Consider the following 16857-nt stretch of genomic DNA (forward strand, 5'->3'; position numbering starts at 1 on the left):
TTTTATTTACAACCATTGGGATAATGATTTTAAAAGCTAGAGTAGATTCCTCCACTGTCTTATATTTACAGTGCAGATGGGTAATCTTTACTGCATAATTAAACATTAAATCCTTTATTGGTGGACCTGTTAGGACTTTGGTAGCATGTATTTGCATTCAATATGTCAAGGAGTCTTGGGAACCCCCTGGCCACGCCCTATGTGAATAAGATGGGTGTCATTCAGGCTTAACTTCCCCTCGTCCTGTTATTATTGGGAGAGGCACAACAGCCAGAGTTTTTAATGTGTGTATGGGGAATGGCTACTTTGGAATTACACAACTCCTGCTTAATAAACGGTCTACTATTTTATTAAACCCACTCCATGGCATACAAATCTATATTAAACCAGTGGTGGCTAGATAGGTTAAATGGAGATGTTTTACACTATTCTTGGATTTTAACTATACCCACTTGCTTGTGTGGCTCTGTCAATTTAACCCCATGTACTCAATCTGACCCAATGCCAGGTAATGTGTTCGACAACATCATGAACCTATAGATACACATATTTGGAAAGCAACAACAACTTTAAAAAGGTCTGACACCTCCTCTTGATACAGTTGTCCAATGACAGTCATAGAAGACAGGACGAGACACAGAGTGTCCAAGATCTGACATTCCAAAGCCAAAGTGTGACTTCAGAAATCCTGGGAGGTCTATATCCAGACAATGGCAAACTGTATTGGGGTGGTGAGGGACTGAACCAGGGTCGACTGTCAAAAAACACAGTTTTTCATTGGGGGCATATCTTAAAACAGTTTGCAAAAACTTCAGTTCTTATAAACTGCAGCCTTTGCAAGCCATCCCCTTTTCCCCCGGAACAGCCTATCAGAGGCTTCTCATTGAAAAGCCTCGGAAGGTCTCCTCCGTGTACACACAACTGTGTATGTATGGGCAGCATACTGATTTGATTTACATAGTGATCTGATTTGATCAATTAAGTAGAGTGCGTCTGCCACTTCCGCAGATGTTTCATTAATTATTTATCAAAGAGCCGATTTCAAATACAAATCGGCATTTTAATAATCTCATTATTATGGGATACTCATCACCCACAAAGCCCATTATTGGTGTGGAGTTATCCTTTAAGTCAGGGGTGGGGAAGCGTCGGCCCTCCAGATGTTTTGGACTACATCTCCCTTGATGCTTTTCCAGCATTATGGCTGTAAGAGCTTTATGAGAGATGTAGTCCAAAACATCTGGAGGGCCTAAGGTTCCCCACCCCTGCTTTAAATGAACCCCTGTCCACCTGCCTACAAAAAGATCATTTGAACCCCTGTGCAATGTTATTCCATTCTAAGGGTGGGAAAGGGTCACTTGGTTCATGCCAAGAATTGTGACTTTCCACCCCCACCCCATGCAGACCCAGAAAATCTTAACATGGCTAGGGGTATGGTCTTATGCCAGTTTTGCATTTAACTAAGAAAAAGTGATTTGACAACCGGTTTAGTAAATTGTTCTCACAGGGTTATTTTGTCCTACATATTGTATTTTGGTTGTCCTCTAATGAAGAAACTCATGGGTCCATAAAACATTGTTTATTAACATCAACATTGTTATTTATTGATATGGTGCCAACATGTTCCGGAACGTTACACATATTAAAACATGAAACGATCTTAGCCATCCTTGTGGAAGGTGTATTGTTCCTGTCTGTAATAGAATTCCCGCAGCTGGATAAATCCTCTACAGAGCAATACAAGCAGTGTCGTACTGTAATCAAGAGGTTCCATCACGTGATATTTCCCAATGGCTCCTTTAATATAGTACTTCATTAGCATGCTGTCTTGCAGTTACAAAACAGGGTAGTTTATCTTGAAATTGGCTTCTCTTCTGTACTCTGATGAATCCCTGGAGGTGTCTGTAGGGTTTATCATCTCCCGATCTCCATTCTCTTATATCCTGTAAGCTCCATTAACCGAAATACTCATCTGCAGATTAAACATTGTGTGACATTTAACATTTTTCAAAAGCAGATTTTATAGACCTTAAGGAAAACAGAAAAATGTTGGCAAATTAAACTATTCTCTCTGTACTTGTATCAGAGAAGCTGTTTTTTTTAATGGAAATTAAATTGGGTGTCACGTATCTCAAATTGCATTTTTAATTAAAGGTAACAGACGCGGAACCCATTTCAGCACAAAAGATTTGCAGTCCCTAGGATATCACTTCTGCGACACACTCTTGGATTATTGTGATCCAGACAAAAGTAAGGTAAGGACAGTCTGACTCTGCAGATCAAGAAATAGTTGAGAGGGATCAGCTACTAGTTGAACTAGGTGTGTTCCCACGGGGCCTCTTTGCAATAGCCACCAACAGCAAGCAAACAAAGCTCCCACTTTTTTTGGAATAAAATCTCCTTTACTTAAAACTCTTTATTTGCGGCTCTTTATTGATTTGTTCACTATCCAGATCAGGTTTGTCTCATTGGTAGTATAAACAAAAAATAGAAGACACGTGTTATATAGTAAAAGGACAAAAATGCCAATGGATTGGAGCAGCCAAACTCTCCAACTGCAAGAAAAAATACTAAAAAATTCTGTGACAAGTAGGTACCCTCATTTTGTACATCAAAGCTCTAGACTTGGTTTACAAATTGCAGACAACATGACCATCATTCTGTGGTCATATTGCAACTCCCATAAATGCCAGAAAGTTTCAGACTGACCCAGAGTGATGGGTAGTGGCTTTTTACAGTAGCGCAAGCACATACAGAACCAAGCACACCAATTACCTTTGTATGCAGCTTTATTGGTACAAGAGTAAAATTTTAGTTCTCACTGGAGATTAATGTTCAGAAAACGTAACTGTTTTACACAGCACTGATTGCCAGTACTGCCATTAGGAATTTTGAGGCCACAGACAAAGCGCAAGGCATGGGCCCCCAGAGTCTGCCCATAGGGCCCACCCATGAATCTGCACACCGTGCCCACATGTGAATGTTGGAGTTTGATTGCAGACATGCAGTTGTGTATTGCGACTGCCACACACACTGATACACATACATGCACACACACTGACATACATGCAAATATACAGACACACAGTTACAAACAAGATACACATACTGACACATAGTTACACACACATACACTCAGATAATCGGTATATATGTGTACATATTGGGTATGTGGGGGGCCCTAGGACTGCCAGACCTATGACAACCATCACGCTTGTCACCTCAATGGCAGCCCTGCTGATTACTGTATGCTAGGCTTGACAAAGGCTCCAATATGAGTCTTACTGTGTCACCAATATATACAACTGTTATTATTGTGTTGCTGGAAGCTTGATATGAGTACAATTAAAATATGGATGTCAAAATACAGTGAGAATAAGGGATTTGTTTGGTGCTTATGTTTGTGAGAAGGCTGCTATGTTTTAGTTTGAGCTGTTTGTGTGCATTTTGGGAGGCTCTGTGTGTTTGTAAGATTTCATATCTACTACATTTATGAGACTGCACTCCATGTATTGCATCAAAACAGAGAATATAATAACTCTGAGAATGGGCAAAAGCTTGATAAATACAACTACCACAGATGATCGTTTTGGCCTTTTTTGTGCCTCATCAGCAAGGTGTAGCTAATACCCCTCTAAGCACAGTAAGCATAGGGACCGCATCTGGATTACCCTTTTAGCTTATTGAGAGCCAAAGCAAATGCACTGCAACAAAAATAGAGAATATGAGAAAACTGAGAAAGGGCAAAAGCTTAGAGAAACTTAGTAGCTTGCCCTGTGGATAGTTCCCGCTCTGGTCTCAAAATTTTTTTTGCTCACTTGTGCTATTACAGAGAGTACCTGTACCATTTGCATATCAGACTGATCCCACCAATAAAGGCAGTTCAGAACTGAAATGTTGGCAAGTTCTCTTTGCATGAGAGATACAGCAACCCCGGACGATCATATTGACTTCTTTGAGCCTCGTAAGCGAGATGTAGCTGATACCCCTATAGACACAGTGATCACAGAGTCCATGCCTGAACCCTTTGCCCGTGATACACATACCCCTTGGAGAGCACATACCTAGTTTTGATAACCAGGGACCTAGACCATTTACTTTTGTTTTGACTAGCATGAATGGTTAGCTGGGTATTATGCGAAAATTAATTTACAAAAACCTTGGGGTGCCATCACTAACTTGAGTGTTCACTAATATGCTTTAAGGCAGAGATAACAAACATTCATAGCATTGGCCATTTTATATCTAGATTTGACATTGGTAAAATGAGACTGTCTAAATTAGGCTTTCCCATACTCCGACCCTCCAGATGTTGCTGAACTACAACTCCCATGATTCTCAGCCTATCTATTATATTCATAGAATCATGGGAGTTGTAGTTCAGCAACATCTGGAGAGTTTGGGGAAGCCTGGTCTAAAGCTTGTAATATAAACTCAAACATTACTGGAACAGTAGAAATGTCTTGGGATTTCTTGACTGTTTTTCTTTCAAAGTCTTTTTCAGAGTATATCTGGCCCCAGGGAAATATGGTTTTGTTATAGGTTCATCTGATTTAGGTTAGGGTTAATTATTAATGACATTCTAGCTCACAGTGTCAGCTGCACAACTTTTCTTTGCTTGGCAACAGTACCAAGGAAAACAGTTAAGAAGGCCCTGTGAAATAAAGCTGAATTCTCATATTGAACATATGAAAGGTGCATTATGGAATGCAAACATATAATTTATTAACTTGTATCAACGAGGAACTGTATCACTCTGCAGCAGAACTGGACATATGTGGGGCCTATATTCCCTTATAGGATGTCTTTCCCTATCATTTTTTTATGGGGATTAAGATGAGGAAGAAGTGGACATTTTGGTGGTGTAGGCAAAGGTACATTTAAAAGAAATAGGACTTGAGCTGAATTAGGTGAAAAATTGCAAAAGCTAAATGCCACTCACTCCTGAGATTTTGAGTTAAGCAGGAATTTTTTTTTTAGGGTCCTCTGGGTCAGATGGATAGGTCCTTTCAATTATTATTATTATTATTATTCATGTTATGTTTTTAGTTTTACGTTTGTCTCAAGGAACTGGAGGTGATGGTAAAACAGACGGTGCATTGCAAAAAGGACAAACTACCTTTGGACTCGTTTTTTGGAAGTGTTCTGTCAGATTCTAGGTGAGCTATTTGCTTTGGAGCCTTTTTTCAATCATATTCTTCTTATCCAATACAATTAAGCATAGTAATACATGTTAAATGGATTGGCAGCCTGCTAGCCTCATGCTGTGAATATCATATAACTGCTCCTAAAATAAGCACTAAACCTCCGTCTACCACATTATTACATCTCAAATCACACCAGTTTAGTATAAATCTTCACTGGTATTTTTCCCTTTGCTGTCTCACAATGTATATGTATGTATCTATAGATATATGTAATGTTAAATAAAGACATTTACTACCTTACACATTTTTGGTGGTTCCTCTCTCACAAAGCAATAGTGGTGTGTATTAAAGCACCCAGCTTATTTTAAACATTTATTTTTGATCACAAAACAGCTGCTTTCATTACAACTAGAACTGCAATTAACTTACCTTAATGTTCTTTGATTTCCAGCAGCGGAGGATCAGATAGCTCAGATTCCAATGGACCCCCTGCCCACCTGATGGAGCTGGCTGCTAAGGTACATATTTGAGTTGATAAGGATTATTACAAAGACATGATGAAGCCACATTTTCTGAATTAGACCCCTAAATACATTCTGCTCATACTCATCATCAATAAACCTAATCAATGATTGCATATTTTTAACCAACTATGCCTGCTTCATAGGTGGTAATAAATTAAATGATTCAGGGTCACCATTAGCCCAAAGCACAGTCATCTTGTTTTACTGAATGTTCTGCTTGACTGGAGGATTTATTTATCTTATATATTTATACATTGTGATGTATGTGTGTGAAATAACATTTCACTGTGATTGTGAATTAGCAAAGGCTTGTCTTGATGCTATTTTGCAAGGTTTCCCATGTATTACATATCTAGATGAAGAGACTTGCACCCATCAAGTTCAGCCTTCCTCACATATGTTTTTTGCTGTTGATCCAAAAGAAGGCAAAAAACCCAGTCTGAAGCACTTCCAATTTTGCAACAACTAGGAAAAAATGTCTTCTTGACTCCAAAATGGCAGTTCGATATCTCCTTAGAATCAACAACTATTACCACACTAATTAGAAATGATATCCCTGTATGTTATGTTTTTGCAACAATTGTTATTAAAACATCTATATGGACTCTGATAAAACCATCTCTTATAGTTCTTACTGTAAAAAAAACCCTTTCTTTGCCTTACTAAATCATCTTTCTTCCAGCCTAAATGCATGACCTCGTGTCCTATGTATAGCCGGGTTAATGAATAGATTTCGAGATAATGGTTTGTACTGGCCCCGAATATATTTGTATAATGTTATCATATCCCCCTCTGAGGCGCCGTTTTCCAAACTAAAGAGATTTACATTTTTTAACCTTTCCTCATAACTAAAATGCTCCATTCCTTTTATCAATTTTGTAGTCCGTCTCAAAAAATGTATTCTTAAACGTCCCTGTGTCCATGACCTGTCCAGGGTATATATTTCTATGTAGCCATAATCATCCAAGCATGCTTAGTATGGTGCTTTAGTGTCTGTACTGATCCATTGATGGGACCCATAAGACAACATAGTAATCATCACCCCATATTATTAAGTTAGGTGTCCCATGTGAAACATTGTTTATGCCCTTGAAATTCTAATAAACATTGGATTACCAACCACATGTCATGAATATTGAAGGTGCTTTTAAAAAATACTTTGATCAGAGATGTACTTGAAAAAATAAGTAATAGAGACTGCCCTCTGTTTTCTTATTACAATGTATTTTTATAAAAGCATGAATATATATGTAATAAGCATCATAACCACTACAACCTGTGCAGTGTTCATGTTGTTATGAGTTTTGAGTGCCACTTCCTTATTTGTGTTAAATCATTTTGGAGTGGCTGTCTCTGGCTACAGTAGCTCAGATAAATTAGAAGAGTTAGGGTGTATCAATCCAAAGGTGTCCAACCATGGGCAACAAAGCCAGACTTTGTGCACTGGGGCATGATAGCATTGGGTGTGGATTAACCAGTACTCACAGTCTATCATTGCCAACCAGATTGGATACTGTAGAAGAGTAACTTCAACCTATTCTATATGCAAGTGACATAATGCAGTTGACAAAAAAACAAGGGGTTGCACCCAAAGACTCCTTGCACCATAACCACTACAATAAGTTGTACTGGTGCTAATTTATGTAATTTATGTAATGGCATCTGGCAGCCTGGTAAGCAGTGTATGCACTTCTGTTGTAGAATAAATATATATATATATAATTTATTTTTTATTTTTACCATACTCATAGGAAATAAGAATTCCTTGTGTTTTTGTAGGTGAGGCCCAGGAAGAAGCTGATGAAATCAAGAAAAGAGAGGAATACTCTTAGCAAGAATTGGGGGATGAACAGAAATCATTATGTGCTGGTAAGGATGGTCATAGTTGATATGTATTAAGTATATAGTAATAAAGAGGTCTAAATGGCAGAGCATGTTAAAGAGGTACAATTTAAATTTATTTTTCACACATTTTTTACAAAGTAAAAACATTGTAGAAACCAATGCATGTCCATCCATGCAACTAATGCAACAATCATAGTGTGGCAGAAATGTAGACAAATGTATTGATAATAACATCATGTAATCATAGAAGGTGGATTTGAGGACTGAAAGCTGATGAGTTTAAAAAGAAGCATTGATTGTTTCCAAAAATACATGTACAAATGGTAAACAGCAGGTAAGCAAAATGAATTACAGTAGAGTTGAAAAATAAATCCTAACAACAACCTAGGAGGTTAAACGTTGAGATCAGAGATGTATTTTTTAATGCAGTTAAAGCATGAAGTCAACTGAGAAGAGGTAAAAGTAGAGTAAAAAAAATTATGCAATTGCCACTGTTCAAAAAGTGAAGAGCTATTACTTACTAATTACATATAAGTCAACCTCTTTCTCTTCTGTGTAATTTTTTTACTCTACTTTTACCTCTTCTCAGTTGACTTCATGCTTTAACTGCATTAAGAAAATACATCTCTGATCTCAACGTTTAACCTCCTAGGTGAGCCCAAGGTCAATATGTTGTTGGGATTTATTTTTCAACTCTACTGTAATTCAATTTGCTTACCTACTGTTTACCATTTGTACATGTATTTTTGGAAACAATCTTGTATAAGTCCAAAGCATTGTATTTTGTAAGTAATTTCGTCCCCATCTACAAGACAAATGACAAATGAATAGAAAAAGAAGGTATGGTGGTCGTTTTATACCTATGTATACATATTAACCATTTAACTAGTACAATGTATACATTCAATTGTTTTCCGATTAAAAGGTATGTGCATGGCACAAATCAACTAATCATAATTCAATTTGTATTCTGATTTCTGTGTCTTCTCTCAGCATCCACATTTATATTTAAATATCAATCTCCTCTTTCTAGAGACTTTTATCCACAATATAGTTTGTCATTTGCATACCACGGTTAGGCAGCCTTTAGGTATTGAATCGTGAGCATTTAAAATAGATGTTATTATTTTTTTTCTTCTTCTTTAGCTTTTTTTGTTTGGGACGTCCATAAGAACAAGGCTTTCCCACACAAAAAACATGGGTCATTTAGGTCTCTTTTTTTAATATTGTTGGACAAACATTTAAAATTATTTTTAAAGATATTAATATTTCAAAAAGATATATAATACACACACAAAAAAGAAAACAAAATATTGCAAAATTCTAACATTTTTCATAATGTAAAATAATTTTAAAAGTTTATTCAAAAATATTAGATGTTTTGTAACTATTTGAAAATCTTATCCAACAAGGCCGTAGTTGAACAAAAAGGAGATTTTGGGTGAAATTAGTTTGTTGGTCATTATTGTCACTTTTTCATTTAATTTTTTTAAATCCCCTTCTTTCAATTTAAATGAGTCCTGCTGCTGCTAACCCTTTTAAGAAAACAAACTGCTAAGTAAAAACCTTTATCAGTTTCGCTTTGCTTGGTGGAGTCTTCCTTTCTCCGCAGACACAGTTGGGAGAAGCTGATGATAGGACACTACTTTTTTCCACACTAAAGGACAAACACTAATGCTACAGCATGGATGTTTGGGAAAGCTTTATTCTGAGGTTGGGAGACGTTAGAGGGTCGTCAGTCAGCCATCCCCACTCACGTTTTCCTGAGGAAAATAAGTGAACGTCCTTCAGTGTTGAAAGAAACTTGTTTCTCCTTTCTCCCAACTGCATCTGCAGAGGTACCAGGCATAGCTACACCACAAAGCTCAACCAGGGAAATATTTAAAAAAATTAAAGGCAAAAGTCAATGGGAACTGGGCAATTGATGAACCACTTACCGTTCCACCCTGAGAAAAACAAAGCTTTCCCATACATCCAGTCTATAGCATAAGAGACCATCCTTCAGAGCGTGATCACTAGCTTCTCCCAACTGTGCCTGTTCTGGTTGCAGGTATAGTCACATCACAAGACTCAGCCAGGCAGGGCACAACCAAATGACTACAGTGATAGGCATTTAAAAAAAAGGGGGGGGGGGCACTGCAGCAGCAACAGGAGTCATGTAATTTTTGTTATTCACTGCCAGAATACTTTTATATATTTTAAAACCACTTTGAAGGGAGAGGTGAGTTGCCAGTTGGCTTTCAACTAGCTCTGTTGTTGACCACAAATCCACTCTGCAGGTGGGTACCTGCCTGCAACCAATCTCTCATTATTTTTCTGATTGTTGGCAAGATGTTCGCTGATGTGATGCTTTCTTCCATCACTTCACTATATAGCAGGAGGGATCCATAGCCTGTCCTACAGATCCACTGCCAGGGTGCCATACTGTTGAGGTTGATCCTCCTCCACTACCACCACCATACCTAATACCATGAGCTGCCACCAATATGTTGTCAAAGAGAGGAAGACATGCTGCCCACTAGGACCACTCCATAAATATGTGGTGAAATGCACTCAATGACCTACCTACAGCCTTAGCCACCTGTTCCTTCAATATTACCATGCAGGAACAGTACATTGATGGGACTATGATCCTGTTGAAAGTTTATCATGAAGGAACAACATATCAGCTGTTTAGAGGGCTCCCCTTCTATCATGGAAAATTAAGCTTCCACTACAACGATTAGCTGGGCAATAATAAGATGATGGGATGGCAGGCACGTATCTTGGAAGATGAAGACTGAGACTCTGCACAACATTCCCACTGCTAAGGTTGATAGTAGTTTAGGAGACATAACTGGTGGTAGGTGGTTGCACAGAATCAGATACAGTACTATTGGACTTCCTGCTTGTCCTACTACTTTTTCTTTCTGATCCTTTCCTCAGTAATACAGACTTGTGATGTCTTTGCAAATGTAGGTTCAGCATAATAGCACTAGTGAGACGCCTACTACTCACTTTCTTGCTGCACAATTTGCTCTTTGCAAATTGCCCTACTTGGAGGCCCTCAAAATAATCCCAAATTGTCCCTAATCACAAAACATTTGCCTCAACACAACAACCCCTACCCCCCTTAATATTTTTTGGGATCATAACATACCATTGATGTTGGTAGGTTTGTTTTATTATTCAAATAAACTGGGATATAAATGTTTATTTTGTAAAGTTACACAACTTAATTCACCCCAAATAGATGTTTTATATGTATGTACTGTTAGGTTATTGTCTTTGACACAACACACAGTACTTGCACAGCACACATTGGCTTCAACACAAAATGTTCTTTAAAAGCCACAAACAAATTACCCGTCTAGCTCTAAATCAGTAGGTTAAACTTCATGTAAGTAGCAGTGACGAGGCACAGTAACCAGTTTCACACTGGGATCAATTAATCTATTATTAAACAGAATATATGTATCTCCAAATAAAGGTTTGTGTATGTAAGTGGCACGCACTGGCAGGAGCAAGGCACAACAAGAACCTAACCAGTCTCACACTAGATTCAATGTCCCAGACTATCTGTATGTTAAAAGGACACAACTTCTGGAATAAAAGGGAATCATGACGGAATATTTCCGTCATGTGTCCTTAAGGGGTTAATGTTACTACTAATGTTCCTACTAAGTGGCACTGGCAGAAGCTAGGCAGACACACATTAGGATGAATCACACAGCCTATCTCCAACACACACACAGGCACAGCAAGGGTAAAAGCAGGCAATCCCTGCCTGCTAGTCTATCTGCCTCAAATGCTGTAGTATGAAACAATCCTGCTTGAAAATGTGGAACCACTAATCCTGATACATCCAAACATGTTTGGGCATCATCTTGTCATTTCCTTGGTATTACGTCCACATGGAGCTTCAAAGATATGCACTTTTGCCAAACAGCCAAATGGCCCAAATGCACAAGTGAAGTCTATGCAGTGTTAAAGAAGAATACATATTTATTATACAAATAAGAATAAAAATGTTGCCAATGCTATAAAACTTCCTAGGATTTTTATATTATCTTTATGTATTTCTATATTTGTCAAATATGTATAAATAGAAATCTGCGCCTCCATCTTAGCTCCCTGTCAGAGAAGAATAGGAATGAAACATTGCAGTGTGTTACCTGTCAGTGCCTATACTGCTGAATCATTAATATGACTTTAAAGGAATGTGAAGCAAGTTATTGGTGGTTTTCAGTGGTGGAATAAGCCAGAGACGTGACAGTTCCCCTTAAATATTAAGTACAGTACTTAATATTTTGCCCTAGATAATGTTGAAGACAAGTATATCGTTGCAGTACTAACTTAATTATAAAACCCTGATATCAATACCCAAATTATTAAGTATTACTCTAAGAGACAGACAAATGGAATTATAATGTCATCTAGTGGACAGTGGTAAAACAGCAGCTAAAGGTACTCCATAAAAAGAGCTTTCTGGTAAAGAAAGGAGAGTGAGATGCACCATCCAGTGATCAACTCATGGTCAAAAATTGTGATGTAAGCAGCAAGCCCATAAGTTGGTAAGGTGATGAACTCCTGTCACTACGTACCCACACACTGTGTGTGATGTTGGTCGCGTCTAATGAAGTCAAAGATTCTGTGGAACCTAATGTTATGTTGAAAGAAAAGCTATTTAAATTATTATGAATTACAATATGTTATCAAAGCTTTCCTACACCATTAATAAAATATTACATTTAATATTTTTAAATATGTGTAATCAATATCAGATTCATTTTATCATAAAATGTGATATATTATTTATGTGTTCTGTAAAAATTGTATAGACAGATATTACATTTGTATAGTGGATTAAATGTTTGTAAATGTTTGTAAACTGGATTAAGCGGATGAATATGGCATCATACCCATAACCGCTATCTGTTCAACTGCATATTGATCCAAAGTACTAGGGTGATCACCCCATCTGGTTTGACTCTAGGTAATCAAAGAGGAGTTACATGAACTACTAAAAATTATAAAAGAACAGGTCCCCACCCAATTAGCCTCAAAGTGGACTTATTCTTCCATTTCATTTATTGGAAACTACGTGAAGACTGCATCTACCATTGTTTGACAAGAAAAGCTTTATGGGAGATGCATTCTGCATCCTTTAGAATGGAAGAAATGGTCTACCCCTGATTTACGCACACAAGAAACTTGGGTCTTATACAAATAAATAAACCATACAAGGGCTCTGCATTCTAAAATAGGACACTTGATTGGAGTGTAATTATTTGCTGTAATTGCAGCCATTTGCCATTTTAATGGAAAACATCTCCGATGCACACGATTGCAAGAAACTATTTCCTCATTTTAATTTTGCATTCATTTTAGAAAGAATTCACATGGTCTATTAGTAAGTGAGTGGTATTGACATTGGTATGTTTGTTTGTCAATGAATAATTGCAGAGAAGCATTTTCTGTTCAGAATCCAAATATAAGGCTCTCAGACTAATTACATCATTTTGAGGTCTGAAGCTTTCTTATAATACATGTGGACATCTTGCTGCATTAATGGAAATAATCTTATTAGCAAACAGAACATTTGTTATATTTGTTAACCAGGATGAAGATGAAAGCACAGGGGAAACAGATCAATTATTCACTGTGGACCGAGGAATGAGAGCAATCAGTGTAAGGATCAATTATGCAAAAATGCGATATTATCTGCTGTTTAACTGATTGATATTTCACAATGTTCCCGTACACATAAGGAAGATTATTGAACAGTTTACATGCAAGTGTCATGTAGGGAAGATTTAGCACTCTGCACGTGCAAGATTGCACCACACTGAAGTCAATGGGTCAAGAGCTTGTCACAGTTCACTGCTAACTGGGGTTTGTGACTCCAATTCACTGTGAAATGCAAGTGTGCACTTGAGTGAGAAATCATAGAGATCATGATATATTAACTGATATATGCATCAAATTCTTTGCTGTGCTATTTTAGAAACTAAGTTAAAGAGGCAAAAAGTTCTATAAAAAATCTGACAACAAATGTAACACATAAATTTTGGACCAAATTTAATATAACCTAATCACAACCATGATAGATCCTCATTAATAAAGCAAAGTATTTTAATAAAATGCAAAATGTTACATGACATTGGCTTTACACAGAGGCTTTCAAATTGAAAAGATTATATGTGAAATGGGGAAAGCAAGAGTTGAGATAATGTTTGATGTAAATAATGGGAGAAGTCATCTGATTCCGAGGGGAACAGATACAAAGGGGGGAGGGGGAATTATCAGTGTGTTCCATTCTTAAAAGTAGTCTAAAGTACTGAAAGTGAGGCAGTCACCATGGAAATCAGTGGAACCAACAAGAAGATTTCATTGGTGAACTCCTCTCCTTTAACAATTTATTTAATCTCGCTCAGTAAGGTAGAAACGAGAGTTGGACTAGGGTTGTGAGGGAAATGAAGGAGATGTAGGCATTGCAGGAAAAAAATGCTTGACCTATTCATTAAATACAGAAACAAAGCCGGAAAAAAGCGTTGGTCCTTTTAAAAATGCAGTCAACTGAATATACCATCAGGCAACCCAAGGCATGATAATAAATAATGGCTTTTAAATATCCTCTCTCTTAAGGCAGCATATGTGATAGCCAAGCTTGACTGCATAGTGCCATGTATATTGTGATTAGTCTTTATTTCTGCATAGTGTCAGTTATGGCCACTGTTCTGCTGCTTATGTGATAATCATATTTTTCTAGATTTTTTACAACACATTGTATCTGAAAGCCTGTCTTAATTTTAACATATGTGGTGATCATCTTTTAATAATGAATATCTAATTATGTGACACTCTTTGTTACAGTATGACAAATTAATAATGTTTTTATTTTTTAATGAATGGGATATTTGAATGGTGAATTTGTTTTGTTAATGTTGAAGGCAGAGACAATCACACAACAAAGAATGTTACGTGGATCTACAACGAACGCAAGCACATGGCCAGAGCAAACATACTATGAGTCTCAAAACACAATACCTAAATACAAGAGGGTATCCGTGTTGGCATAATTGGAAATGATTGCAGTGCTGATATTTATTATTTTTATACTGTGCCAGCAGATTTTGCAGTGCTTGAGAATGCATTCTCCAATATTTGAAACTAGACTTTGCAGGTTTATATATTCCATGTTAATTATTTATTCAATGCCGTGATGGGCTAAAAAAATTACTTTTACAGGAATGCGCTAGCAAGTAAATGACCTTTTCAAAGACTGCTCTAAATTCCTTTATAGATGTTGGCAAATAGTTTTTTTTTTTTTTTTTATCTGCAGTTCTGCATATGGCTACTGGTGAGTTTATTTAAGAACACATATCAGTACCTAAATCCTATCCATACGTTTGCTATATGTCTTCTAAATAGCCTTGTTAATTGCTTCATGTCTGTGAATTGGAGTAGTCAGACTTTGTCAGGAAAATCTATGTAAACTAATACAAATGGCAATGTTATTTTTTTAATATTCTGTTAAATAAAAGTGTTATTTATAATATTTTATTTCTAAAAAAAAAATAAAAAAAATATCAAAACTTCTGTAGGAGTTTGAGTTTATATAAATCTAAACCTTCCCTTTGTCCACACAAAAATAAATTGTAAGCACGACTTCAACAATATATCAATATCAGTTAACCATATAATAATACTGTATCAATATATTGTATCGACACTAGATGCATACAATTAAACAGATACATTATTGTTATATTGTTAAAAGTTATTGATATATTGTTGCAGTTGCGCTTACAAATTTGTTTTATGTGGATAGAGAAAGACTTAGGTTTCTATACAACTTTAAAACTGTCAATATTAAAGAAGGAGGTTAAACACTTTTAGCTAAAGGAATGTATTTAAAGAAATTTAGCTTTGCCATTTTTTTTTAGTTTATGGATTAGGAGGAATTCCTGGGAATGTTCTCTGAATCAGTAGCTTTTTTTATTCTTACTATATTGTATTTTTAGTTACCCTTCTAGTGGTGCACTTTTGTTTTTTTACATTTAAGAAAATCTATTTGTTGTCTGTTCAGCTCCCTTTAATGTGGATTAGTGGTATATATTAATTGTGTTAACCAACTTATGATGAGGTAGTATATGTGCTGTTTATGTAGCCCATTTTACAATGACAATACATTAGTAGACGTTTATATTGTGCTAGTCAAACTATTGTGTGCTGTTTAATAGCCCCCTTTTAAAGGGTACTGGATGCAGTTTGATACAGTGCTAAAATAGTTTGTTTACTATTAATATAGCCATTTATAAGAATGCTAAAGTGTCCTATGTGCTGGGCCATTCTGGAAGAGACTAACGTTGTGTGTCAAAAGTACTTTTACAGTAACTTCAGATAGATTTGGTCTATCAGATTCAAAATACAGAATAAAAAAAACATTTAGATGTCTAGATCTTTGTTAGTTTGGGTATGGTGACAAGCTGTATTGGTTACATCTAACATAGTTTTTTGTTTATGTTTTTTAACAAAATCCTTTGGCTATCTTCATTAATCATTCTGTGACTGTGAATCACAAATGTCCTCCTTATGTCCTCCTTGTCTTCCTGTTGCTTTGAAAGTAATTTTTATGTTGCCTTTTGCTTGTATTTGTCAAACATTGGCTGTCATTTGTTATCAAGAGAAAGAGAATACTGATGTTAGCTTCCTTTGTACTTTGTGTTCCCTGATTTAAGAGATTTTAGTAAGTAGACTTGTTTAAAAACGATTGGTATTTGCGTCTTCCTGTGTCTTGTTTCAAATATTGAGCTTTGTGTGTGCACGTTTTTTTTTTATCTGATAATGTTTGACAAATGGTTTCACAATAAAACAATATGAGCTTCTCGATTACTAATACTGCACTTAATATTTCGTAAATAACTGCCATATATCATTTTAATGTATAGTCTGTCAGAAGGGATAATACTATAAAGGTATGTAAATACCCCCTTTCAAACCCTTAATACATTGGTTCATGTAACAAATTATACATAGAATTTACTGTGATATGTGGCAAACACAGATGGATCAATGACAGTTGTCCTTGTCCAAATTATTAAACTTAATAAATTGTATTTTAGAAGCATATAAACCTTCCAGAGAAGACAGATAACATAGAGAAGATGTCCAGTCTCCAGAACACTGTCTCCAAGCCACCTAAAAAGAAATTTTTCAAAGATTCAGATGCTAAAAAGGTAAATGTTAATTTATTATGTATTTTTCTATCTTAGTTTTTTCTTGCATGAATTAAACTAATAATTACACTAAGTCGAATAACCATAAAAGACGTCTCTTGCTTTTGAAGAGATATTTCC

The 16857-nt window shown here is 36.3% G+C and overlaps 1 protein-coding gene across 1 annotated transcript in view; it reads left to right on the top strand.

The window, feature by feature from the left end:
* AGBL3 (AGBL carboxypeptidase 3) overlaps positions 1–16857 on the top strand; it is a 143510-nt gene that overhangs the window by 77570 nt on the left and 49083 nt on the right. The window contains exons 10-15 of the mRNA XM_063447552.1: positions 2155–2255; positions 5068–5159; positions 5599–5665; positions 7451–7540; positions 13118–13186; positions 16624–16737. Coding sequence (XP_063303622.1) covers positions 2155–2255; positions 5068–5159; positions 5599–5665; positions 7451–7540; positions 13118–13186; positions 16624–16737 — 533 coding nt within the window. The remainder of the gene's footprint in view (positions 1–2154; positions 2256–5067; positions 5160–5598; positions 5666–7450; positions 7541–13117; positions 13187–16623; positions 16738–16857) is intronic.

This window comes from Pelobates fuscus, chromosome 3 (assembly GCF_036172605.1).
Source record: "Pelobates fuscus isolate aPelFus1 chromosome 3, aPelFus1.pri, whole genome shotgun sequence".
NCBI lineage: Eukaryota > Metazoa > Chordata > Amphibia > Anura > Pelobatidae > Pelobates > Pelobates fuscus.